General features: G+C 42.5%; 1 protein-coding gene across 1 annotated transcript in view; it reads right to left on the bottom strand.

The window, feature by feature from the left end:
• The window catches only part of LOC107995585 (dynein axonemal heavy chain 2), a 32,764-nt gene that overhangs the window by 2,323 nt on the left and 4,161 nt on the right, over window positions 1-26,280 (bottom strand). Inside the window, exons 5-60 of the mRNA XM_062086199.1 lie at window positions 25,789-26,131; window positions 24,906-25,425; window positions 24,137-24,279; window positions 23,571-23,716; window positions 23,383-23,515; window positions 22,199-22,369; window positions 21,896-22,085; window positions 21,711-21,807; window positions 21,395-21,646; window positions 21,074-21,201; window positions 20,884-21,002; window positions 20,088-20,202; window positions 19,893-20,044; window positions 19,634-19,827; window positions 19,286-19,514; window positions 19,036-19,187; window positions 18,712-18,962; window positions 17,945-18,177; window positions 17,680-17,776; window positions 16,653-16,824; window positions 15,388-15,563; window positions 14,719-14,881; window positions 13,081-13,305; window positions 12,542-12,830; window positions 12,330-12,467; window positions 12,024-12,194; window positions 11,563-11,854; window positions 11,379-11,470; window positions 10,818-11,021; window positions 10,515-10,720; window positions 10,216-10,401; window positions 9,921-10,140; window positions 9,627-9,793; window positions 9,324-9,544; window positions 9,129-9,238; window positions 8,946-9,061; window positions 8,783-8,883; window positions 8,417-8,595; window positions 7,941-8,240; window positions 7,364-7,651; window positions 6,453-6,640; window positions 5,778-5,953; window positions 5,227-5,378; window positions 4,466-4,630; window positions 4,235-4,401; window positions 3,836-4,003; window positions 3,108-3,336; window positions 2,815-3,030; window positions 2,574-2,724; window positions 2,351-2,500; window positions 2,065-2,197; window positions 1,587-1,931; window positions 1,178-1,450; window positions 766-1,110; window positions 484-618; window positions 146-422 (exon numbers count right to left, since the gene is read on the bottom strand). Of these exons, the coding sequence (XP_061942183.1) occupies window positions 146-422; window positions 484-618; window positions 766-1,110; window positions 1,178-1,450; window positions 1,587-1,931; window positions 2,065-2,197; window positions 2,351-2,500; window positions 2,574-2,724; window positions 2,815-3,030; window positions 3,108-3,336; window positions 3,836-4,003; window positions 4,235-4,401; window positions 4,466-4,630; window positions 5,227-5,378; window positions 5,778-5,953; window positions 6,453-6,640; window positions 7,364-7,651; window positions 7,941-8,240; window positions 8,417-8,595; window positions 8,783-8,883; window positions 8,946-9,061; window positions 9,129-9,238; window positions 9,324-9,544; window positions 9,627-9,793; window positions 9,921-10,140; window positions 10,216-10,401; window positions 10,515-10,720; window positions 10,818-11,021; window positions 11,379-11,470; window positions 11,563-11,854; window positions 12,024-12,194; window positions 12,330-12,467; window positions 12,542-12,830; window positions 13,081-13,305; window positions 14,719-14,881; window positions 15,388-15,563; window positions 16,653-16,824; window positions 17,680-17,776; window positions 17,945-18,177; window positions 18,712-18,962; window positions 19,036-19,187; window positions 19,286-19,514; window positions 19,634-19,827; window positions 19,893-20,044; window positions 20,088-20,202; window positions 20,884-21,002; window positions 21,074-21,201; window positions 21,395-21,646; window positions 21,711-21,807; window positions 21,896-22,085; window positions 22,199-22,369; window positions 23,383-23,515; window positions 23,571-23,716; window positions 24,137-24,279; window positions 24,906-25,425; window positions 25,789-26,131 (10,951 nt within the window). The remainder of the gene's footprint in view (window positions 1-145; window positions 423-483; window positions 619-765; window positions 1,111-1,177; window positions 1,451-1,586; window positions 1,932-2,064; window positions 2,198-2,350; window positions 2,501-2,573; window positions 2,725-2,814; window positions 3,031-3,107; window positions 3,337-3,835; window positions 4,004-4,234; window positions 4,402-4,465; window positions 4,631-5,226; window positions 5,379-5,777; window positions 5,954-6,452; window positions 6,641-7,363; window positions 7,652-7,940; window positions 8,241-8,416; window positions 8,596-8,782; window positions 8,884-8,945; window positions 9,062-9,128; window positions 9,239-9,323; window positions 9,545-9,626; window positions 9,794-9,920; window positions 10,141-10,215; window positions 10,402-10,514; window positions 10,721-10,817; window positions 11,022-11,378; window positions 11,471-11,562; window positions 11,855-12,023; window positions 12,195-12,329; window positions 12,468-12,541; window positions 12,831-13,080; window positions 13,306-14,718; window positions 14,882-15,387; window positions 15,564-16,652; window positions 16,825-17,679; window positions 17,777-17,944; window positions 18,178-18,711; window positions 18,963-19,035; window positions 19,188-19,285; window positions 19,515-19,633; window positions 19,828-19,892; window positions 20,045-20,087; window positions 20,203-20,883; window positions 21,003-21,073; window positions 21,202-21,394; window positions 21,647-21,710; window positions 21,808-21,895; window positions 22,086-22,198; window positions 22,370-23,382; window positions 23,516-23,570; window positions 23,717-24,136; window positions 24,280-24,905; window positions 25,426-25,788; window positions 26,132-26,280) is intronic.

Genomic DNA, 26,280 nt, shown 5'->3' with positions numbered 1-26,280 from the left:
TTCAGACAATAGAATCGATCTATTTTTCATCTTCGAGATAATGTTAAAATATCAAAAATCGAATCGTAGAATCCATGTTTCGAAATTAAACAAAAAAGGACCAGAACGTTTTATTCAAATATCGCTGACCAATGATCGAAATTACCACAAAGTCGGAGTCGTTGAAGCTGTAGATGACGTTCCAGCCCAATTGTTGAAACTTTTTACGCTCGAGGAGGATCGCGTGGAAGAATACGAGGGCGAACAGAAGCTTCTTGTACTTGGACTTTGCCTGGCAGAGCTCGAACTGGTACTCGGTCATCAAGCTGTAAAGCCGTTTCATGTTTGCCTTTAAACCTTTCGGCGGTTCCGTGGTCATCTTTATACCGGCTTGGAGGATCGATATGGGGAACTGGGGAGTCGGGCTCGAGCTAAGCCACAACCTGCAATCGGCCGAAAACCCTTTCATTATCGATTCACGCGACGACAACGACGTTTTTAAACCTGAATTGCGGGTGGAGGGTTTTACTGGCCCCCAACATTTCCACGATCTTGTCCAATTTCGGCATCCAGCTGAGCGACAAGTGGCAGTTCGCCAGGAACACCCAGGCACCTTCCTTTGCCCCCACCTCTATCATTCTGCAAAGTAAATATTTTATCTCAGAGATTAATCGTATTAATTTTACTCTCTTTTTCTCCTTCTTCTTCTTGATAATAATAACGTTGAACGTCAATCCTCATTTATATTTAAATTGGATTTGTTCGTTTGAGGAGAAAATAACCAACCTGGTGGCGATAGGCGCCTGTCCCTGGCCCAGGGACAGGGTCATAAAGTGTTTAGTCATTTCCTGGCTGTCGACTAGCTGCATCAGGCTGCTTGTAGGATCCACGCCCGGGGAGAGGACGAATATTAGGGGAGTTTGCGCGATGGAATCGTCGAGCACCGACTTGAGATCGAGGACGGGCGGCTCGACGAATCTTTGGCCGAGGTTCAGCACTATAAAGTTCGCTATACAAAAGGAAATTCTGTCCGGGCGACAGCTACGTATTATCAGCATCTTTTGGAACACGTTGCAATTCATTTCCCACTCGGACACCAACGGCGTGTTCTCCGGCTCCGTGGCGATGTACCTGAAATTTTCATCGTTCGAACGAAACGGATTTACTTACTTGAAGATTTTAATCGTATCGGTTTAACCAGTTGTTCCAGTCCCGCGGGAATTGCTCGAACGATGAAATGATACCGTGAAACCCGGCCAACTTATCCAGTTCCGTGATATTATCCCAAGTTTCGTCGGGTAGCCAAGCCACAGGTTTATCGGGCTGGGCCTCCCTGTCTAGGACGATTCCACCCCGAAGCAGGAACGCGTATTCGCTAGGGATGATCTTGCCCTGCGCATCCAGGATTTTCATGCACATGTTGAACGAGAACAACAACTTGTGCTGCTCGAACAGACCTCGACAGGTATTCCTTGAAAGATGTTTCTCAATTATTATTACGTCGATACTAGCGCCACGTTGCCGTTAAGTAACTATGTTGAGCTCGATCGACCGACATTTTTCTCTTCTGCTGTTTCTTTTCCTTTCCAGAATGAATATTCCCTTACTTGTACAAGGCGTAAGTGTGATACTCGTTCAAACTCTCTATCCTCTCTTCTATTTTAATACTCTTCGTGCTTTTGTCGATGGACAGCTTGAACAGGGTAATGTACGCGTCCAATGAGAACTCGTACATCGGATCGATATGGCTCATGTCGTTGAGAACGAAGAAGAGGATCGAGGCACGATGGGCGCATGGCCTGTACTCCTCCCTCGCGAGATCTATCTGTTTCTCCGTCTCCTCGGAGACAACCAACGACTCCTCGATCGAGATTGAGGTCGCCTTGGACGACTGGAGAGCGCTCAGCAAATCCAGATCGTCCAGAAGAGTGTCCCCGGCTACGCTCAGCAAACTGCACGAGATCACAGATACGGTTGAGTTTCTGAGGCGCGTGTTTCTCCCCTTTTTAACCCTCCTTGTACTTTTCCTTCGTTGGGTATTATTATCAGACGCGTGGACAGATAGGAAAAAGTATCACATCTTACTATAATATTCTGTCCTCGAGCTCTTTGAGAGTTCGTTTATTGGACGCGATCGTGTACACCAGATTGTCCTTTTGTTCTTCGAGTTGGGGCTTCTCTTTCCTGACCACGATCCCCAAAAGCTGGGCTTCCAGTCCTGCGCACAAGATAATAAGGTTCCACAAAGTTCCTCTCCGTCTCCCTTCCACTCGCGTCCCGTCCATTCTCGTCCTCTCTTTTCATTTCATTCTCTCCGTTCGTCCTATCTTCACGCTTTTCTAACGTGACTCACGGTAAGACAATTAGTTACCCTCTTCCTTAATAGCGAAGTTGCACAACGTCGTTTTAGTGGATATCTCCGGGGCGTAATGGGGATTCGCGAGTTTCGTGGTGATGAACAGCCGGAACTTGTCGTGGTAACTGATCATCTTCTCGTTGAACTTGATCATTATCTGATCCTCTGTGTCGCACAAAACCAAACGATTGAATTCGATTCTCGCGTTTTTATATATTATTAAAATTATCGCACTCACCTACTCTCACGAATGCTCGATCGAGAATTGGATTCATCACAGGGTCTATGGTCTCGCCGATATTTTCGAGCAGAACAGGCATGCCGAATTGGAGCGCGTATTCCAACACCCTGACGAAATCTGGTTGGCCAAAGTCGATCACCTTCAACGTCTGTTAAATTAAATTAAATACGTTAATACGAATTTTGATTTCCTTTTTTCTTCTTTCATTCTTCTCCTTCTTCTTCTTCTGGATGCGTACGTTCCTGGCCTCCATGTTCTTGATCCATTTCACCGCCTGGCACTGTGGATCGATCACCAACGGCCATCTCGTCCCCCTCGTCACTATGATGCCATTCTCCGTACTGAAATCGTCCGAGGGTAGACCTTGCATGTTCCAGTCCCTGATCACCGCTGCATCGGCCAGGAATTTCGTCACGTAGAGATCAGGCGACATTGGGATTTCCTTATTCATTACCTTTCGAATCGACAATTGGCAATTAATAACCCTTAGAAATCGAAAATGAGAAAGTATCACTTTGATTCGCGCCCCACCTCTTGCATCCAGATGCCTATCAGTTCCTCCCTATAACTGGACACGAACGGACCCAAATAGGAGACGAAGGCGGTTGATATCAGGCAATCACCTGGCAGCCAGTCGAAGAACTCGGCCAGGGATGCGACCGTGTTCTCCCATCGGATCCTCTCGTCCGAGAGGCCGTCGACCAGCATCGCGGCTCGATCCAGTTTCAGCTTCAACAGTTCAGCCTGGCGAAAAATCGAGAGTCAATCGACGTAGTTGAAATATATCGGTATAAATGGAATAAAAGTAAATCCAATTTTCATCTGGTTCGAAGGTGGAAAAAGTTAAATCGGGCTATTTATTATTTAAAACGAGTGTTTATTATTTAAAACAAGTTTCAATTTATAGATACGCGAGTGTTATTACTATTCCAACTATTCTTAATTCGAATAAGTGGTTCGAATAATTTAATTTGATCTCCCATTTTACAAAATTTGGAAAATCTGCGAAGAAGCGCAAGAAGTAAATAGAAAGACAAACACTGTCTTGATGGAGGAAAGAGTAATAGGAAAATTCGCGAAAATTCAGGGTAAATAGGTGTTTAAATACCGAGGAGAGGGAAAGTTTATTTCCCGCTTCGCGGGAATTCGTGCAAATAGAAACTGTTGGCGGAGTCGCACAAGGGAGACGGAGTTAAGGTACACGCGTAGTTCAGTTTTATATTTAAATCGAGACGATTATATTCCAGCCACTTGCCAGCTTAATCAATTCTTCTTTCTCCTTCATCTTCGCGTCGTACATCTCCTGCAACACTTGCAGCTTCTCTTGCAATTTTTGCAATTGATACATCGCCTCCTCCAACGCCTTCTCCTTCTCCCTTAGAGATTTCAACGCGGCCTGCAACTTTTCCCTCTTTGGCGCCACCACTCTGAAATTTCATCGACAACTCTTTTCCCAATTTCCCCTTGAAATTCGAAGAAAAAAAGGTAAAAGCGTATCCTTATTTTTTAAAAATTAAAAACTATTCGTTTCGAAAAGGAAAAAAAATAAATTCTTCATTTCTTCTCTTCAGACTATTTATAAATCGGTTTCCCGAATTGAAAATAGAGAAAGGGAAAAGAGACCTCATCATCCTCGATAGATTTATCTCCATGGTTACCTATAAAGCTTCCCGTATTTTTCCATGGCGATGACCCACATGCAGAGCGACTTGGCCGCCACGGACACCACGCCAACCTTTTCCGGCTCGAATTCAGGGTTCGACGTGTACTTGGAAATGGCTCTGAGCGTCCTGTCGGAGATGTTGTCCTTGTCGAAGTCTCGAAGCTGGGTATTCACGATGGGCCGTGAAATTCCGTGAAATTCCGTGAAATTTTAAGGGTATCGTTACCGTTGCCAGAAAGTTCACGTCGGCGAGTTGACGCTTCGACTCTGCCCAGCTCGGCTCCGAGTTCTTCAGGATCATCACCGCCTCCATCACCATCTCAACTTTCGGCGGTGGACGCGTGAAAGATCGTATCTCGGATATATCCTTCTTGCTCAACGCTTCCAGTGCCTGTATAACAATTGATAAATCAAATTCATATGGATGAAGAAACAAAGATCCTTTCGACCGAAAATTAATTTGATTAATCACGAATTAATTATCACGAAATAATCATTCGATTGTTAAGAAGAAATATCCTCTTGTCTTGTTTAAAAATATATATAACATGATCTAGATATCTTTATAATCTGGTGGAATTGTAAATTTAACGAGATATACTTTTTTTAATTTACAAGGTAATCTTAATTAAACGAAGCGATCAAAGTGATACTCAATATGTTAGATGGATTGAAAGATAAATGCAGCGTCGCCGCCATATTCTTTTCGAGACTTTTCGGACCAACAAAGCAAAATTTACGTAACACGTCTGGTGTTACTGCTCTTTGTAAAACGGCGAACTTTTGGCCAGTAAAACTTTTTCCTGATGGCGTGCATAAAACGGCAAGTTGAAGGGACCGACCAAGGAAGAAAGGTCGAAGGTTGCTCGCAAATAGTAAAGATATACGTCGATATCCAATACATCTGTATCCTTCGAAGTTGACTGGCGCTATTTCGATCGCGGACGAAAATCGAATGGGGATGAAGAAAAATTAACGAGTCGATACCTTCATAGCCTCGTTCAGAGCCGGTTCGACGGTTGCCAGGTCAGCTCGAGCGATTTCCTCGAGCTTCTTGCACTCCTTCTGCTCCTCCGCGATCTTCTGCGACCGTGCTGCCACCGACTTCTGCGTTTCGTCCGCGTCGCGACGTTGATTCACTGTGAAATTTTCAGGTTCAGAGTTTTGGAACAGGAAAATAGCGATGCATGTTATAAAGAAGTTAAATTCTCCAAGTTGAAGAATATCTTTTTATCTTATCTTATCTTATCTATGTATAAACCTAATATAAAATGGGATAAAAAAGTTAAATTTTCAACCCTTCGAGTAAAAGAATGTCTCTTTAATTCGATTACAACTCGAAGAATTTTGTGGAACAAAATTAAGAAAGAAACACTTTATCTTTTATTAAAGAGCAAGATTATCAAGAGTGAATCATCATCAATTATATATAATGTTACGAGCTGTCACTCGTGGGTCAAGGGGATAAGTTCGAACCCTGTGGTTCGATGTAAATGCACCTAATGACGATACATCAACGTTGAAAGGATGACAGGTACCTATCGTTACCAGAAACTCTTCGCATTCCCTGGTTGATTTATAAACCTGCTCGTGTGTGATTTCCAGCTCCGCAGCCATTTCGTTCACTTTAAGGCGGGTGTCGTCGATCTTCGAGAGACCGCCACGAAGTTTGTTCGCCTGGCCCGCCAAATCCTCCCTCTTCTCCGCGAGCATTCTGAAACCGAGGGCCATCGAGCTGACGTGTCGTTTACCTTCTCCTACCACGTTGTTTGGAAACTATTTCCCAACTTTTACGCAATTGAAGATTTTCGATGCAATTTTTATCAAAAAAAAAAAAAAAAAAAAATTGAATTTCCTTGATAAAATATCTCAACGTTGCATTATACGCGAATATTATTATGCGAATAAATTGACGATATAATAAACGAACGATCATTTCTGTTATGGATTCTTCAATTTTACTATCTTAAAAAAAAAAAAAAAGGAAAGAAAAGGAAATGTCTCATTGGGATCAGAGAGACGAGGATCTTGAAGGATAAAAAGTCGTTGAAAAGTTGCAATATCCAAGGGAATATCTCGTAGCAGTTTCATAAAGATTCGTATAAACAGGGGCAAATTGCAGGTAGTTCTAGTTGGCAAGGAGATCCGCGAATTTTTCAAAAGGGGATCCCTTATAAAAGGGATTTCTCTGGCAACGTTAACCAAAGACTCACATTTTGTAGCCTGCGACCAGCTCGAGGAAATTCACCGGCGTCACGTAATTGTACCGCTTCATCTCGGCGGCCATTCTGCTGGAAAACTGCGACACCGTCTCATGGATCAAGGAGAAGGTAGCCGCTATTCCGTCCCGCATTCGTTCCTGCAGCGGCGGCAAAGGAATCGCTGTCGCTGATAATCGAGGCTCCTGTGCAAACCATTTCGTTCTTTCTACTTCAAATCTAGACGAGTATATATATATATATTTTCCAATTTAGCAAATTTCTAAATTTGAATACCAAATGTTTGTCTCTGATCAATTTAGATTTAGATTTTTAACTTTGAGGATTTTTCCAGACCTGTAAGTTGAAATGAAAAGATTCGGTACAATTTTAAAGATATTTCATAATGTGTCGTGTTTTACGATTTATGATTCAAACTTTGTATAAAATAAAAAAGAAAACTTTATTTTCACGAATCGATTCAACTTACTCAACATCTTGCAAAATATAAAGAAGCTGCTTCTAGAACCAAATAATATACCGAAATAAAAATTTAAAAAACTAAGAGAGAAATCTCAGATCCTATCAATACTCTTTTAAAGTGGAAGCACGATACGTGATCGTGGCAAATTCGAAAATATTAAGCGCCTGGTCGCCGGAAACGCTCTTGGACGATTGCATTCCGGAAGGAAGCTCGCCAGACGGAGGAGGAGGGGGCGAGGGCGAGCCGTCGAGAGGAAAATAATCGGATTCCACGAAATAGAGAGGACGTGGATGCGGTTCTCCCCCCCTCTTCTCCCCCCTCCCCTTGCTTTCTCGAGTAACTCGAGTGTCTCGCGTTCGATTCCAGAGAAATAGGAATCGAATGGGATCGATCGGCCGGAAGGAGGGGGAAAAGGAGGAGGGGTTGCGCCCCAAGGACCAACCGGTTTAGTTTCGCCGGTGATAGTGAGCGTCAGATTGAGATTCATGAGGAACTTGTTGCCAACTTCGAGGAGGGCTTCCCTCGGCCATTCCAGGAACCAATCGATGGTCGTGCAGTTGATCAGGGCAGGGTACTGGCGTAATCTGTTCCTGAACGCGTCCCCGATCGGGCTCATGCACACCACCACGTGCATATTGGCACGCGACCGCTCGATCAACAGCGCGTAGATCGTCTCCGTCGTTGGTATGCGTCCAAGCCGCGTCGCCTCCTTTGTCAGTTTATTTTTAATCTGCGAGAACACGGGATTTTGGAATTTATATGCACCATTCGTTTCTTCGTCGATGTTCGATCAAAGGGGAGGAAGATATTTCATGGCAACAACACCCCACCCCACATTTCTCGTTCCATTTCCGTTGTATTTTTCTTTTGTCCAGAATTATTATGAAACTCAAATCAATTAAAACGAGGTGAAGTGAGTATTCAGACGAGAGATTGCATTGAAGGGGGAAAATGGAAAAATGGAAACGTCGAAAGTGAAGGAAAAATTGTGAAGAAAGGGAGAAAGGATTATCACTTACCTCCTCCATCTCGTCGGCTTTGAACAGATTGGTCACCTCGCCCGTACTCAGTATACTGTTCACCACCTCTAGAAACTGTTCCTCGATTACTTGGGTATCCACGAATAGGAACGTGGTCGGCTTGTTCTCCACCCCCGTTTTCGAGTAGAGAATCTTCAAGTCCTCGCGGAACTCGGGCAGCCTGTAATGTTTCGTGACTGCGATCTGGAAGGTGGCCAGTTCGCACATGTAACTGGCGATACGGCTTAGAGATTGTCTACCGCTTCCGCCGATTCCTATCAGAAGCACGTGGCCACGCGGCTGTGGGAACAATTTCAATTTTTCAACATTCGCTATCCTCTCCATCCAATTTTCCATTCTTTTTTTAACTTCAAAATCAGCGGTATCGATCCAAATTAAAGAACGATCTCGCGCGAAATGAATCACGTTTATATTATTAAGATTTGTAAGAGGAAGAAATTTAGACGTAAAATTACCTGAGAAATAACGCGAAAGATGCGGCAAATGTGTTCAACCGCGTCACGGAAAAGAATTAAATTGAGGCGGACGACGCCGCTCGAGGCGTTATAGTCGTCCATTTGATTCTCTATGAAAGTCCTTACGGCTCCGATGTCCGTGAGATCCTCGTATATATCCCAAACGTTCATGAAACTACCTACGGGTCGTCGCGGATTAAGTCTGGATTAGATTCGAGTTACACACACTCGTATAAAGCCAAGTCAGGTTCTGAGTTTTAGAGTTGGATTACATTAAGGGAAAGGAAGAGGTTAGTCTTAAATATGGATGCTCTCATCTTTCGAACAATTATCTTTTCCTTTTTTTCTTTTTTAATTTTATATTACCGAACAAGGGACTTTTCCTCTCCGGACAGACGGTGGCGAAAGTTATTTCGAAGTATTTCCCAAGCTGTTCCCCGATTTGTTCGACGAACCAATCCCTGTCTCTGAAAAAAATATAAAAATTTTGGAAAATTCCCCTCCTCTTCAAGATCCATCCACGGTTTACTTGTCATCGATCAGTCGGTCGCAGAAGACGCGGAACACCTCGTGCACCCATAGACGGAGGAAGGTTTGCCTCGAGAATTGATAGTCCTTGTGACTTCGCAGCAGGCCTTGGAAAACCTGTTATTCGCCAAATGATATTCGAATGTCTGGAGAATCGTAGGGGAAGGGAGGGAGAAGTTTCTACCTTCGATATGTCCCTCAGATTGAACAGGTAGTGCATCTTTCCAGGGGTTGGCAACATTTTGCTGACCACATTCGAGTACAAACCGATGGTGGCAAGCGTTATTTCATTGGCTGAATCGAAAGAGAAATGTACCCTCAATATCAAACCCTTTATTATATCCCTCCCCATGATGTATCTTTCAACTCGCTCCTCTACCTATTCCCTTCACCTCCGAGTGGAATTCGCTGATGTGGTGATGCAACATTGACCCGTATATCCTCACGATCTGTTTCTCGGCCGGGAACGTCATGTTGATGACGTTGAACTTGGTCAACAACCGATTCGTGATAACGTTCCGCCCACCTCCCGGCGGACCCATCGACACCAATAATTGCAACTTTTGGATGAACATCTGCGTCTGCTTCTCTCGATCGTACCTTTTTTTTTTCTTTTTTAATTAATTTCAACGACGAGACTTCGACAACAATAAAATAATTCGCGGAAGGATTCGAAACGCACCAGAAACCGTATCCTATCCATTGTCGAATCAATTCCAACGGTGGTTGGGAACCGTAGATCTCTTTCATAGGCATGTTGAAGTCGTCCATGAACGCGATCAGAATTTTACCGCCTACGGGCACGTAAACGCCTTTGGTCCGTTTCTCGAGCCTGCTCTCAACTATGTCCTGAAATATTAATTTCTCCAGCTTTTAGCGGGGCAAACAATAAGCTTATATAGATATACTTGATATTAGGATTAGTTTGCAACTATTATTATCGTCGAAAATTATTCGAAACGAAAATTTTACTCGCCTGCACGTTCTTCGAGGTGGTCTGGGCGGACATGTTGAGCGTCAACACGCTGTACTTCATCTCGTCGAGAGCGGTCAATACCAATTGAACTACCGACGTCTTCCCCGTCCCCACGGGACCCAGCAACAGAATAGGGAACTGGTTCCTCAGAAGGTAACTAGTGACGAACTCGTATCGAACCGTGTCCACTGTCGGCACGACTATCTTGTAGAACGGTGTGCTGGCGTAGAATTTATTTATCGAAGAATTGTTCAGAAGAGAGAGAAAGATAAGATAAGATGAAAAAGTGGAGTACTTGGGGGGAATTTTCCATATCGAGGGCAATCTCTCCTCCCAGGAAACGAACATTCGTAAACGCGAATCGACAAAGTATTCGTAAACGGTGTCACGTAACGGGAACGTGCCCTCTATCTCTCGTATGAAATTGTCCACCCTGAACCGGCTCTCCTCGTTCACCGTGGCGCAGATAGACCACACCAAACTGGAATGAATAAATTTGAACAACCCTTTCTCACATCGGGAATAATCGCGATATTTCAACATTGGACAATCTCATTTATCGTATTTTCTTTTCGAATATATATATATATATACCAGAAGATGAACCATATCCGGCAAATATTGGAGAACATGTCTATGTCTCCCGTGAATTCAACCCCGTTTTCGGGGATACAGAGCACTTCTATGAGCTTGCATAAAGATTGAACGGAATTTAATTCGGGAACTGGGACAGGATCCTCGCATTTCTTCCGTTTGAATTCTAGCGTAGCGTCCACGTGGCTATTGAACAATTTCTTCATCTGCGTGGCACGAAAAGAAAAGGAAAAGATCTATTAATATTCGTACGTATATAGAGATTTTTTTTCAATGCCAACGAATTCGAGGTAAAAATTTTACTTCTTCGAAAAATTCCTGTTTCGCTTGATATTTTTGTATCCAGCTGTTCATGTACGGTCTCCAACCGAGATCCTTGTAATCGTTGTAAACCATCCCAGCCCGCGAGACCGTAGCGGGGGAGGCTACAGCCAGATCCTGGACCTCGAACAACAGAAGGACTTGGTGGGGCATGGTGATGCGGTCGTTATTTATGAGAGTCAAAACCTGGAGGCAAGGAATTATTTATCCTTGTAAATAAATTACATAGCTCGATAATTTATCGAAAGGAAACGTAAGTCCCTTAAGACTCTTTTAGAGCCTAGGGGAAGCATTAAAAAACATTAAGAAACAACGAGCAAGTTTATAATAGATCCAGGAAAGACAAGAAGATGTTGCTAATTGCAAGAGATCGAAGATCAAACGTGCAATTTCATTTCAGAGGAAAAGAAACTTTTCCTTTCAACTTTTGTCATATTCCCTCCGTTTCGTCGTGAATAGGATTTTCGTGTTGCAGCAAAGAAAGGAATAAAAAAAAAAAAAAAGAAAAAAGTTTCCAACGGAGAGGAGTCACAAAGCACGCACCTTGTTATCGTCCATCACGCTGTTCATATTCTCGATCCAGTCAGCGTCCACGGGCCCGTCAAAGAGGATCCATTTCACGTCAGGGGTATCGTCTGTCAAAAGTAACGAGACACTTCGTACACACGCGTACGTCCCCTTTATATACATCCTACTTGGAAAAATCGAAAATGGAGGGGAGTCGAACCGGAGCAGGTCTTCCGCATGATGGACGATATGACGCCGTCGTGCCACTCCCCGGTCGCAAGATTGTACTCGCCGTAAAGCTCGGCAAGGCTCAACGCTTTCGGGTTAATGGGGAACACGTGGACGGTCTGGTATCCGGGCTTCTTGTCGTTCTTCATGCTGGTCATCGTGTTCTGCAGCACTTTCCACGTGACCGACTTGGCCGTGTTCGATTCACCGACTATCATCGTCGAGTGCCTCGAGTGCATCGTCTCGAACAGCTCGATAACTTTCGTCAGTATCAGGGGGATAGGCTGTAAACAATGTTGGCCGGGCAACAAAGTTCTCCTAGTTCGCGGCTAATTCAACGTTGCCTGACCGATTACATCGATCGAGACGATATTTGAAATTAACAGGAATATTTGTTCTTTTCTTTCTCGCAGGGAAATCGAAGAAAGGATGATCGACGAGGTTCGAGATTACCTGCAGCTTCAGCTTGATGGCCTCCTTGGTTATGTAACTGATTATTTCCTCGTAATCAACGGTCGGTACCTCGATGTCCGGGAAGAGGTCGCTGGTGATACCGATGAACAGGGGCAAGTCGTCCGAGGTGAGTTTGGCGATGTTCATGTCGTTCATGGCGAGGATGATCACCTCGAAAAAAAGGGATTCGTCATCTCTCCACGTCCAAGTCCACGAAATTTAATCTCGACTTGGGTATTCGAGGGGTGTGGCGTAAACACAAGATGGCGCAAAATTTCGTGAACGAGCGTGGATGGTGGATTTTACCTCCTCGTCAGGCAGATTCGGGTACAATCTCTTCTTCTTCCCGGCGTATCTGGTCAGCGTGACTATACCTCTCAGGCCGAAGTCGTAGTGATACTGTTTGCTTAATTGTTGCTGGGCCAACGTGTACAGGGTGAATACCTGGAAGGGGGAGGAAAAGAAGATGGGGGGATCGATACGAGCTCGATGCAAGGCACCGTGTGCGAGATGGAAACCTTTCTGGCGAGAATTCGGGTCCCCTCGAATCCCTCGCAGAACAAATTGATCTCGGCTATCATGCTGCTGTCAGGCACCATCATCGAGATCGGCCTGAACATGGATTTCAGATTGTCGGGTAGCTCGGTACGACCCGCGTATCCTGGATTCATAGTGATGAAGATGCCGCAGGTGTGCACCAATTTTATTTCGGATCCTTCGAACACGAATCTGACGATCTTCTGAGAGAGGGCGGTGAGTATGGAGAGTATCTGCTGCGCCACTACCGACAATACCTCGATGTTTATCCTGCCGATTGAATTTTATTCGTTTATAAAATTGGATGGAATACTTAAGAATCTGGAATATCCCTCTTTTCACTCTTCCTCGAATCGAACATTGAATCGAGCAAGTGTTCAAGTGATTGGGAAAAATCATCATGAGATATTGTTCTCGAAAAGTGAGCGAGATCGTATTTTAAAGTTTCCAGGGATGATCCACTATTATATTGTACGAGTCGAAGAGGAGAGGAATGGATCTCCTCTTTCTTCCTTTTTACCGGTTAAATTCGTCGAAGCAGCCCCACGCTCCGGTCTGCGAGAGGCCAGAGAATAACCTGCCCATGCTTTTGTAATCGAGCCCCTCGGAACAGTTCTGCACGATCACGTTGAATCCAAGCGCTTTCCCAAGATCCTTCACGGTCTCGGTTTTCCCAGTACCGGCCGGCCCCTTGGGACTTCCTCCCCGATACAAGTGGAGGGCGGTTGTCAGCGTTATGTAACATCTACAACAATCCATAACACATCCATAAGACAGAGTTCTGTCCTTAAAGGATCGTTTATTAATTTCTCCTCGCCAGTTGAATCGAAGAAATCGATGAATTTTTCAATTTCTCCTCACACGTTTAAAAAAGAAGAGAAGAAAATTAGAAAGAGATTCCCAATCGCATTTTTCAAAGGTTTCTTTTTTCTTGGGGAAGGAAGGAGCGTGCGATTCTATTCTTATCCGTTTAATCCGTTTTCAAGGGAGGGGTTTAAGGGTGGGTCGCGACGTATTACTACGAGGAATCGTGGTGGGCGCGTCGCGTTCTTCTTTCCGCAACACAAATTCTCGGGGAACAAATGTATCTATCGAGAATCGACCTGCCCCTCGGTTCATAAATTAGAGCGGCGCGGAATCCTTTTATCGCGATTAAATCGATAAACAGCGTTAAGTATCGTATATCCTGGACGCCATCCCTCCCTCCTTTCCTTTGATCTTCCTCCTCGCGAGAACTATTCTTTCACGTGGGAGATTTGTAACTGCGTTCTATAATTTAAGTCGTTTATTGCACAATTTGACAAGAGGTGAGTTTACGTTGTTGAAATTTGAAATCATGTAAGTGTCATGCGTGTTATTGTATTTTGAGACGAAGAATCAATAATATAAAGCAAATTTCTAATAAAGATCCTCTATCCATCTACAAAGAGGTTAGATTTCATTAAGACTCAAATATATAGATGTCGGTGAGATAATGAAGCGCTAGATGGTGCAGTTGAGTTATTTCCACTCAAGTTAAATCATTTTATATTACATCGTAAAATTATTAGTGTGCGATACTGTCAGAATAATCGAACGTAATCAAAACAAAGTTTCATTTCTATAATATAATTAAAAATTAACAAAATTGCGACGATGATCTCGAATTCTTTGAGTAAGGCGAATCGTTTTTAATGCGTCGCGCCGGTTGATCGAACGCTGACATCCGAGTTTTCTCTCATAATTGATGAAGTTACATCAAGATTCAAAGAGGCCTCGCCTGCGAGAGTCTCGTTGATCAACGTTAATTACAATCTCCGCTGATGTTCCCTTTCCCCTCAGCTCGAAAATTTCTCTCTCGAGCGTTTCTTCGCGAGCGTCCACAAATTTGCCTCGCGAAGTTTCGAGGATCACCCTCAGCCAAGCTTCCAACAACCGTTGATTAACGTTGATTACGATTTCGACGTTTCGCGATTTAAACATTATTCCAAGTGCCGAGGAAACGAAAATATTTTGCTGTTATTTTATATTTCAAATCTTATTCCTTTTTTTCTCTCTCTTTATAATAAATTCGAGTAAACTAAAATTGGAATTCGATAGATGCATCCTTCCTATATATATCTCCTACGTAGTGTTTCATCCCTACTTTTTCTAAATCATCTCGCCAAAACCATCTTACCGATCGGTGAGCGGTGTAATCACTAATCGTCCAGTATTTCCAAGGTACTCGTAACCATAAACGAAAAACGTGTTCGTCTGCCAAGCGATGCAATCGTCGATATCCTTGTCCCAGTAGAATCTCAGCTGCGACAGCCACTCGAACGCTGACACGTCCTTGCAATCTAAAAAAAAAAAAAAAGGAAAAAAAACGAGACTCGAAATACATTTTTTCACGGAAAATGTACCGTGTTCAATCCTCGTTTGCCAAACTTTGAAATGAAACGAGGGAGGAGGAATCGGTCGATCCGGCGTCTATTAAAGTTTAATTCGCGGAATCGCATTAATTGGGGGAGGGTCCCCCACCAATTGGGGAGGAGGGACGAATCGTTGACGCGTGAATTTATCGTTGCAAACGTTGCACCTGTTCGCTTAGCAATATTTGCGCGGGCCAAATTGTTTCCAGGATGATGCAAGGATAATACGAGCTCCAATCTATCCGAGGCCATCTATTTTCGGCTCGAATTCGGATGAATTTACGAGGGACGAGGCAGACAGAGGACCGTGTTATTCTAAACGTCATAATGCAACCAATAGCAAAGGGTCCGGAATAATTTGTTGTTCGTGGCAAGGAAGGAAGGGAGGATTGAAAAATGTGGCGAAAGTTACGATAAGCCGAGAGATCACTCACTCGCACGATACATCTTCTCGATAACGTCCCTCGCGTGGATCTCGAGCACCACGATCGCTTTAAACTTCAATCGGTCCAGATGGCTCAAATCGCTCCTGATCGCCTCCGAGTATCTGCTCAACGCCTGATTCTGTCGTCTTCGTAGCTTCTTCAACGGCTTCCTCGAGTCCACTAGCCTTTAAATTTTCGTTTTAATCTGTTTGTTTGGGAACGTTCTTTTTTTCCATTGTTTGAAAAAGCAACGTTTCCTAATTTAAAAATTGAACATGTTTTGAGAGTCGATTAGTTAATATTAGAACGTCGTAACGACTTATAATAACTCAACGACGCCATCTAGGATTCAATAAAGGCTTATTTTCTGTAAACATTCCTACAATTATTTCAAGCAGTTCTTTATTTAATTTAATCTGTTTTATATCAAGTCATATTAAATTATATTATACTTTCTTTTCTTCAGGAAAAAGGTATTAAAATCTTGGGGGAGTTTGAAATGTGAACTCGATAAAGAAGAATTAGGAAACGCTGCATTAAAAGGTACATATATCAAAGTGGAAAGAATTCTTTGAAGAACCCCTCCATCGATTCCCTCCTTTCTCCCCACTTTCCACATCACAGTGACCGCATACTTTTAATCAAGACTGAGTTTCATTCGTTCAAAAACCATTCGCAAGAACAAAAAGCCATTCCCTATCCCGAAAAAGAAAGAAAGAAAGAAAAAAAAAGAAGAGTCATTAATTATCCTCATCAGCCGGTATCACTTTCCACATTTAACCCCGTTCCATCGTACAAAGCCTCATAACACGAAATTTTTTTCCCCTCTCGAGCGCTAGGGGATATATATAATCATCCCCTTTGTCCGACACCTCTGTATCCCTTTATTTCTTTCAGGGAGAGTCGAACCCAGGCCACGCCAGGACCACCTACCCTCTGGCATGGGACAGAGAGGGGTCTCGGGATTTTCTCCGTGGCGTGGGTTAAATTATTCGCGGTACGGCTGGTATATGCAAACGAGGGAGAAAGGGATGGCCGTTGTGGCCGTTGTGGATCGCAGCGCCGTAGCCGGAATATGCAAAATTCTCCCTTATTAGAGTAACCGTGTCCCTCTATTCGCGGACCAACCCTCTCCAACATGGGGTGCAGGCCTTCGAAGCCTTATCTCTCTCTCTCTCTGTTTCATCCACTTTCCAATGGCGCTCTCTCTGTCAGATAATTGTAACTCGCAACGTCGTCTAAATTTCCACGATGGAATAAAGCGCGAGGCTCACTTGCAGTGCAATAGGGTACGGGTGCAGTCGGTCGTCCACTGGATCTGGGTGGACGTGATCCCGGGTTGGCCAGGCCACTCCTTCACCCACTTGTCGCGTTTCTGGATCATTTTTCGAAGCGCTGTTCGACATTGCTTCAGTATCTCGCGTAAACTTATCCTCATCGCTTTCTCTGAGAAATTGATTTGTATTAATCACAATTGTATCATCGTCATTTATTATGTACACTTGTTGAGAAAATTTGTTGTAATTTTAATTATTATTATTATTATTAAGGATCATTTTTTGTTACTACTATTGTTACGAGTTTCAGCATTCCAGTGTTAATTAAAAATATTCTTATGCAATCCTCCTTTCGTTTAAGTATAGTTTAATTATACCGGTTTCTCTCGGTCGGTAATTCCGATCTAGCCTTAACCGACCGTGTTCCGCGCCGTCGGAATGCTTCCCGCCCGGCGTAAATTGTGTCTCTCCGCGTGAAAAATTGTTGCCGGATGGAAGCTCGAAAACGGCCGGATAAAAGCGCGAATGAAACGCGGAGGATAATCATTTTTTCCATCGTTGAACGCACTCGTACTGGGTCAAATATGATTTTCTAATGGATGGGGTAAGGACGTTGAGTGTTTAGCCGATTCTCTTTTTATTTCGCTCTTTTGCGATCTTAACATTTTTAAGTGTTACAGTAGAAGTTCGTTTGTGTTTGGAGGATAAACTGGAAGTTTGGAGATTGACTGGAAGTTTACGTTTACGTGATAGAATTTTGCAAACGCAAGTGATAAAATTGTTTAATGGTTAATTTTAAATATTGTCGATTTACTTTTAATAAAAGAAAAATATGATAAAGTAGTCGATATTTTCAGGGATAAAATTTCCACTTTTACACACTACTGATTTTAACGGTCATTCTTTAGTTTTGGCATTTTGAATAAACTTACAATGTTACATTGTAAGTTTTTCGTTCGATATCTTTCTCGAAAAAGTTAAGTCATTTCATTCATGAATTATTTGGAGAAGAAAAACATTTTACCAATCTCGCAGAGCCACCTCTCCACCTGCCCCTCCAGAACAACGGGCTCGTTAAAATCGACGAACTCCCCTTCGCCGGAATTCATCGCTGTGGCCAACTGTTTCCCGGTAACGGACTGTGAGATCATTCGAGGCGACATTAAAATCATTTCGAATCAACAGAATATGGATCATTCGTATTACCGAAAATCAATTTTTTATCGTAGATTCTTTTTCTTCTTTTCTTGTAATTTTACAATTAAAAACTTGATACCTTTGAACGATACTCGCGAACTCACCTTGCTCAAAGTGAGGAATTTAATATTCTCGAACAGTTTTTTGATGTGCACTTGTATCAATTCCGGTTTCCTCGCGTTGGCCAGGATCTCGAGCAGATCCTCGTTCGAAATGAAGTAGAATCTCGGGAACACGTGTCGTTTCGTCTCCAGATATTGTTCCAGGGCTCGTTGCATCGTCTCGAGTTCGCGGCTGATTTTATTCAGAAGCTCGAACAGGCCGGCTGGAGCGAGAAGGAAGAAAAGGAAAAGAAAGAAAGAAGGGAAATTGGGTGGAGGAAGAAAAAAATGCAAATGCTTCCGGCAGACCGGATTTACATTATTTTTCACCGCCTTCCCTTTTTCTTTTTCACGTCGAGCCAACGTCGTACATTCCCTTGAATTACAACCTAACGCACACTTATTTTTTTTTCTCGTTTTGAAATTTTTATTTGCACTTTTCTCCTTTCGAAAAAATTGCATTTTTGAAACGAAAACGAACGGTTCGGAGGAGCAGTATTACAAACGAGACAAGACTATTTTTTTTTTTTTTTTTGAGAAACTGAGAATTAAAATCTTTAGAATTCAAAATTTTAAAAAATTAATTCGATGGAAAGGAAAGCGTTTGCAAAATTTAGAAACGATTATTTAATTTAAATTAAATTAGAGATTCTTCTTGATTAAAATTACCAAATCTACCCCGAATTTCCCAAAACTGTTTCCCATTCAAAGTATCCGCTTTTTGAAAAATTTTGAAAAAGAAGAAAAAAGACACATACGCGGCTCGTGAGTGGCTCTCATGGCCAGACCGATGGAGGCCATCCGTGACGTAATCTCGATCCACATTTTCGTCAGTTTGTCGTAATCGTCCGTCTCCTTGGGGAGCTGTTTCCTGATGTCTTCCGTGGTGAATATGTTGTCCATGTACATGTAGCCTCGCTGAATCATCAGAGTTATTTCCAAGACCTCCCCTATGGTCGAAAGGGTCCGCTCCCAGTAATCCACTTCTTTCGCGAACGGCTCGACGAATCTGGGAACCGTGCTTACGTGAGACCATCTTAACCTTCCGAGAGAGATCTCGATTTGAAAAATTCAAAAGAAACCTGGTCGCCTTCATGGCCGATAATTGAACTTGATGCTCCTCCAATGTTTGCACTATTTCGTCCGTGGTCTTTATTCTGTATATACCTAGATCCTTGTAAGGGATCATTTCCAAAGGCATCTTCTGCCAAACTTCGGTGATATTTTTCAACCCCTGAAATGGGAGAAAATTCTCTCTCTCTCTCATCGACCCGGCCATCTGGTTTTGGCACGTAATGAATAACAAGTTTGAACGATCGAATAATCACTCACAATCTCTATGGCCAATTCCATGGTCGCAGAGTTGGATATATCGCTGATCTGTTCGGCGAAATTCTGGAACTCCATCTCGGTGATGGCGTCCAGAGTGAATTCCGGCGACTGCTCATCGAAATCGCGATCCACGGTCTCCTTGACCCTCTGCCAATGGCGAGGCCTCATCGCCGGATTTTTCAGATCGGTGATCAATGGAAGGGTGCGCCTGAACTTGTCCACGTTCGTTCTGAAGAAAAGAAACGAAAAAATTATTCCCTCTCCTTAAATTTCTTGATCGACGAAAAATGATCGATACAAAATTATTGTTTTCTCGTAAAAAAAAAAAAAAAGATGGAACGATAATACCTCGAGTGCTCGACGATCTCCCAATTCTTGTCCTTCAACTCTCTGCTCAGACGATTCAACTTTCTGAACAGGACATTCGCTGTGGTCTCCATCTGTTCCATCTCGATCTCCCAGAAATTCGCAGTTTTGTACACCTGCCAAGCTTCGTTCCACTCGTTCGTGATGTCCCACACCAGTTGGATAGCTTTCATATCCTGAAAGGAAACGAGCTCTTCGAGATGGTACGTACGCCGATCGATCAGATTCGACATTTATTTACCTGTTCCAATTGTATCAGCTCGGGCGAATCCGGCTGACTGATTTCGAACACCAAAAGCTGCGTCTTCAGCTTGCTCTCCCTCGCTTTCAGATTCACGAAGTCTCGTTCGAGGGAGGCCAGCCAACTGAGAGCGTCTAAATATCTCGTCGATATTAATCGATTAGGTTAACAGTGGTCGGTGTGTACGGGGTATACCTTGTATCACCCACAAGGACGTGAACGGTCCGAATTCCCAGAATCTTTGAACCAGCTCTTGCACGTCTATTTCGAACGTTACCACATCTTGCATCAGCATCTGCTTGAATTCCGCCTAAAAAGAAAAAGAAAAAGGAAAAGAATGATAATAAATATTGGATAACATCGTATTACAGATCCATTCTATATAATTTAACTTATTAACATGTATCGTGATCACATTAAATAATTCGTTATTCGAATAAAAAGGAATTTCTTTTAACCATTTAACTGCGGGTACTTTTAGCAACAATTGATCAATAAAAAAAAATGAATTCCAATTATTTTATAAATTACAAGATAAAAAAGTATTACGTAAATCTCAAAATTTTAAAATTTATAAACTAAAACTTCAATATTCGTCAACGCGTCTCTTTCTTGAGGAACTGGAGAAGAAGTAGAAGGCTTATCCATATTAGGAAAAGTTCACAAAAGTATACTTTGAAAGAGACTCGAGTAGCAATCAAAATGAAACTAAACTTTTCACTGTATCTTATACTAGGATAAAAATAAAAGCACACCGAGCAAAGGCAAAGTATGCATTTTATAATCAACGATAAGAAAAATAAAATGAAAATAAGTGTAATATGCATTCAAACTTTAAATTATATCACTTGAGTGATATTCTATTCTAAAAGACTTACCTATTGCGTTTATTTTATTTTAATATCAATGCTATACAAAAATCACACCCGCAAGTTAAAGGGTTAACCAATAAGTGGTTAATTTGAATTCTTCAAAATTCCCAAACGCTTGCCTGTTTCTCTTTCAACATGAAATCGCATTCATCCAAGAGGACGAGATAGGCGGCCCAGGAAGGCTGTATATCGTAAAATTTCCGCTTGAAGTCGAACGTCAACGTAACCTCGTACTTTTCTGGGACAAAAAGGGATGGACGAATAACGATCGAAGAAACACGCAGGTCGTTTAATTAACGTCTAATTTACCCAATAGTTGGAATTGGTCCTGGATCTTCGGGAATTCCTCTTCTTCGTGAGGAATATCGGCCATCAGCTTATCGAACAATTGCATCGCTTGTTGCATGCTGATCAGATCCGTCGGCTCTTTCGATATTCTGCCAACGAATGTGAACGTAATAAATTAATAAATTGTTCAAAGATGTTTACACATCGATTATTTATCCAGGCTTTAGATATTCAATGAGCAAATAAACGTGTCCAGCTTCTATATTTCTCAACATCAAATTAAGGAGGATACGTAGAAAATTATTTCAATCCGTTGCAATCTATCTCATATATAATACTCACTTCTTCGAATTCTCGGCGATGTAGTGATAGACATGGTTCACCATATTTAGCGTTTGACGGAACAAAACGCCAATTAATTTCTGTTGCCAGACCGAGCACTCTTCGATGATGGCGCCCTTCAATCGATCGGCGTTCACGTCGAGGAAGTGCACGGATGTCACCGTATCCTGTATCTGAACATTGTTCGCGATCATCGTATACCTGCTGATATCTGAATCGAAGGTATCCGCGGTTGGCTTCAACTTTTCGTACCTTAAATTAACCAATATCGGATTAATTTTATTTTTCTCCACCGTTAATCAACAATTTCAAATACCTCTGAAGAAACATCTCTCTGTTCATTTCCCAAACTTCGTGAAACGGTTCCCAGGTTTTCAAGTAGGTTTGCATTTGGATGAAGCAGAAATTCACCTCTGCGAAATAACATCGAAGGGAGATTTTACGTATAAGGGAGGATTGTCATAAATGCACAGGGAGAGGTAGATTAAAAGATGAATCAACCATCGTTTAACTTCTGTTGAAGGTCGAGCAATTCTGGATCCTTCTCGTACAATTTCCAAAATGGCGGCACCTGGAAGTCCATCTTGAATTTGTCCGTCAATCTCATCACGTTCTTCAAAGGTTCCAAGAGATTGTCGAAGATCATCGAGATTTCCATCGCGATTTCCGATAAATTTGGCATGAAGCTTATCTACAACGATTCTTATTCTTTATTTACCCTTATTCGAATGAACGAAACCAACGAAAGTTTAGTTGTAACGAGATGTAAGTGACGTAAGTGAGATTTTTTTGAATCGTCGTTACCTTGTTCTCGATAAGCTCTACGTGCACCAGGATGAGGGGCGATGGGGGTGCCGTGCCATCCCCGTGAAGAGCAAGGTGCATGGCGTTAAAGGATTCGATTAAACACATTTTGAAAACTTCGCCTATCACCACGTCTATTCTGCTTAAATACCCTTTCCACTCTTCCAAACTCTGTCGTCAAACGCCACATATTTTTGTTAATAAATCATCGTCAATCCTCGTCATCCTAATTCCTTAAATATTTATTTAATTCTTTGCTAGTCGTCAAAGTATTTCGTTACATCTTCATTCATTTTACTCTCGTTGTTTGTTCGTAATATTGTCGTTATCAGAATGCAAATATTTCTTTCTAACAATTATCGAACGACATCTCAAAAGAAAAATGAATATTATTTTTTAATTTATGATTAATAAATTATTTCAAATGTTAAACTATCCCGGCTGTACGTAAGAATTAACGAATACACGGGTTCCTTCCGGCACTCGGGCAGCGACATATCGGCCTAGTCTTCCGTTTCCGGATTGGAATGGCGCAAAAATTGCGGCGTATAGCCCGAAGGGATAACGTGGGGGGATTTTACCAGGCGGATAGCCGCCGTTTGTCGTCGTATTCAACGCAGAAACGAGCTGTTCCGCGAGTTGAGCGAGAATGAAATCGTAAGGGGATGTGAAAGTCGAGTCTCGTTGTTATTATCACAGCGTTCGAGGATGTTCCCTCCTCGGATATTTTTAATAAAACGCTTTTTTTTATGAAAGAATGGCTAAATATATATTGCGAATTTTGGAGAATCGAAGGGGACATTTTACGTTGTTCGTAAAAATTTACATGGAGATATTCCATTCTGTATGGTAATTTACGGTCGAGATTGATTTTTTTAAAAATATCATTTCGTCTCGAGGGGGACGGAATGACGTTAATAAAAACGTGTATCTTACAGTAATAGCGTAATACAAAATTGTAACTTGAATTCTATTATGATATTTATGGAAGTGAAATAACCAGATATAATTCATTCCTAGCGGACCTAGCTTTCTAAATCAACTCTTATATTTAAAAGAAGCGTATAACGCCCAACTGGTTACTCGTTACCATTATTCCTACCGCTGCTCCCTCAAAATACTTTCCTCGAAATCATAATTTTCTTTCGTAACAATCATAATATTCCAATTCCAATATAAATTAATAATAATCTCCTTCCACGAGGATCAAATAACAAACTCACGTCCTCGATCACACCCTTGAACCCGTCGAAAATGAGCATCACGTAGTCGAAGATGGTTCTGTGCACGTTCGACACCTTTGCGAATGTCTCGTCCCTGGAAGCGGAAAATCCCCAGAATCCAAACCGAAAGAAGAAACCGGATCTCATACCTGCACTTCACCAAATCCGCCTGCAACTCGTCCAACATGTACGTGTAGTTCGGTCTTATAACGATCATCGGCGTGTCGCAGATGGTCTCGCTGAGTCTCAGTATCTGCTCGTTCGACATCCTGTACGTGTCGATGAACTCTTGAAGCTGCACACAAACACACGTAACAATAAGAAGAAGAAGAAGAAGGAGAACGGAGCGAGCATCGACACGCTTCGTTTACTCCACGCAAAGTAACACCTTACAATATCCCACGCTTTGTCCCGCCCGGCCAAGAATTCCTTCTTCCCTTAACGCAACGTTCAGGCCGCTTTGCGGCGGCCAAACCGGATATCCGCTATTGTTATTCCGCGCCCTCTTGCTTAATTAAACAAACAAAGGATCCGCGGACAGACGTCCCACTTGGCTCGGGCGGAAAATTTAATTTCGCAGCGGGACAGAGCCGGGGGATAGAGCTCGGCGCATAAATTTCTCCACCGCCGTATCAGCCGCCTCCTCCAACCTATATCCAACCGGTCAAGTTGGGGCGAGAGGAGGGGAGAAAGAGAGAGGGAGGAGGGAGCGTACATTTGCCGTTTCGTTAAAGCAATCCTCGATGTACGCGTCCACGTATTCCGTGTTCCATGTCAGCTTGTTTAAGCCTGGATTGATCTTCCTGTCTAGTTGGCGAATTAGTTCGCGGAACAGTTCGCGTTCTACTTTCGACAGAGCTGGAAAAATATAGGGATATGTACATGTATATAAATATGCGTGCGTGTGCATTTGCACACCCGTTTGGAAACCCGATTATCCGAACGCGCTACTGTATTGCGATTACAATTTCGATCATTTTAAAATATTCCGGGATAGCGTTGGGAGGGAATTTTTCAAATAACGCGCGCTTTTTCCAAGCTGCTCGTTCTCCCACGATTACAATTTCACAGATTATTTTAAAATTCCGCGCAGCATGGAAACGGTTTTTTTGTTTTTCAAATAACGCGCGCTTTTCAACTATTCGTTCGCTTTAAAATTCTCTTAAATCTGGTGGAAACGATTTTTTAAATAAGAGGGACCCGATTCGACATGGCTGACGAGAAACAATCCGATTTTTCGAAGGAAAAGTTCGATGTATCTCGACGTTGTATAAAAATAAAAATAAAGATAAAATTGGCAGACTAACTTTCGATCACTTTATCACTGCGTGTATCGATTTCTCCAACACGAAATTAAGCATCTCCCGTTTATCGAACGAGAGGAAAAGGTATAGTTAGATGGATCGTTTTTAATTCCAGTATGAAAACGATGTTCTACGTATATCTCTCTCTCTATATATATAAGATAAAATTGGGAAACTAACCTTTGATCACCTTATTGTAACCGATAATAACTGCGATAACGCTCTCGAAGACGAAATTAAGCGTCTCCCATTTGTCGAAAACGATCTGCACGTGGACAGGGATGACGAATTTCAAGGCGATCCAATAGGATGCCTCGCGGCACAAAGTCAAAATGGAGGGGTCTATGTTGCACCTGAGGAGGCCCTCGGTGATGTTGCAACGGCGCATGAGGAAACGATCCAGCTTCACCCGGGGATTGTCACCGACGTCGTATATCCATTTCGCGTATAAATCGGCCACGAAATCCTCGATCGATTTTTGCAGCAGCTCCTGCTGATGGAAGGCCTCGTAGCGCAGGCCGCAATAGGGCATCCAGAGCGCGTGCTCGAGGATCTCCCTCGTCAATTGTATCCGGGCGCCCTTCGTGCGCAAATTCAGTGCCCTGCCCGAGTAATAAGGAGTCATCGAAGAATACTCCTCCATTTCGTCCAACACCTCTTGCTTCGCTTTCTGAATGTCGTCGCAGAAGAGCTTCCATATCTGTGGAGCAATGGGAATTGGGTAAGAAGAAGTAAGAAGAGATTTGTTTTTTTTTCTTTCTACAATTAGTAGAAAATTTTCAAGAATTCGAGTCAAAAGTTGTTTTGTTCCATTGCGATTATGTGGATGTTTAGGTGAAGGATTTAGAGAAAGAAGAAAAAAAATGTCTTGTGAATCTTATGAACATCTTTATGATAAAAATTGGACGTATATTTTTTTCTTTCTTCAGAATTCTTCAGATGGAAATTGTAACTATGCTTTCGCAGAAAAAAATAAATAAATAAATAATTTCGATTGTTGAAAGGGTATTTATCGAAAATTCGAAGATTTATAATAGACAGATTTTTCAATTCAACTTTGTACCTCGCTCGTTTTTGAGTCAAACAGAGCTCTCAACTTGTCGCGATTCATATAGCTATGAAAGCTTTGGAAATCCTCCATCGCCTCCTGTACGTTGTTTAAATTGACGAAGATCGACGTGACCAGGTTCTCGATAATGATTTCCAGATCCTTCATCTCGGTTCGAAAGGCGAACATGTCGTCGTTCCACATGCTGTGGTGGATGTCGAAGATATTGTGAGAGTTCTCGTCGATTTTTTTCAGAGCCTCCTTAAACAGCCTTTCGACCTTCTGACACACCCTTTCTCGCTCCTCACCCCTCGTACCACCAAACATAGGCTTGGCCGCGTCTGTCGTTTCGTCCATTCTATGATGTAATATGATGTAAATTTTGTTAAAAAGAAATTTGAAAGATCGCGCGAATTTAAAAAATTTTACTCTACAATTCTCTCTTATCGAAAATTTTCCTCGATTTTTAACTTAAAATATAAAAAGATTGGCGAATAATTTGTAATT

Source organism: Apis cerana, linkage group LG15 (genome assembly GCF_029169275.1).
Source record: "Apis cerana isolate GH-2021 linkage group LG15, AcerK_1.0, whole genome shotgun sequence".
Classification (NCBI taxonomy): Eukaryota; Metazoa; Arthropoda; class Insecta; order Hymenoptera; family Apidae; genus Apis; species Apis cerana.
The sequence above is the reverse complement of the archived record's forward strand: the minus strand, read 5'-3'. Positions and strand labels throughout refer to the sequence as shown.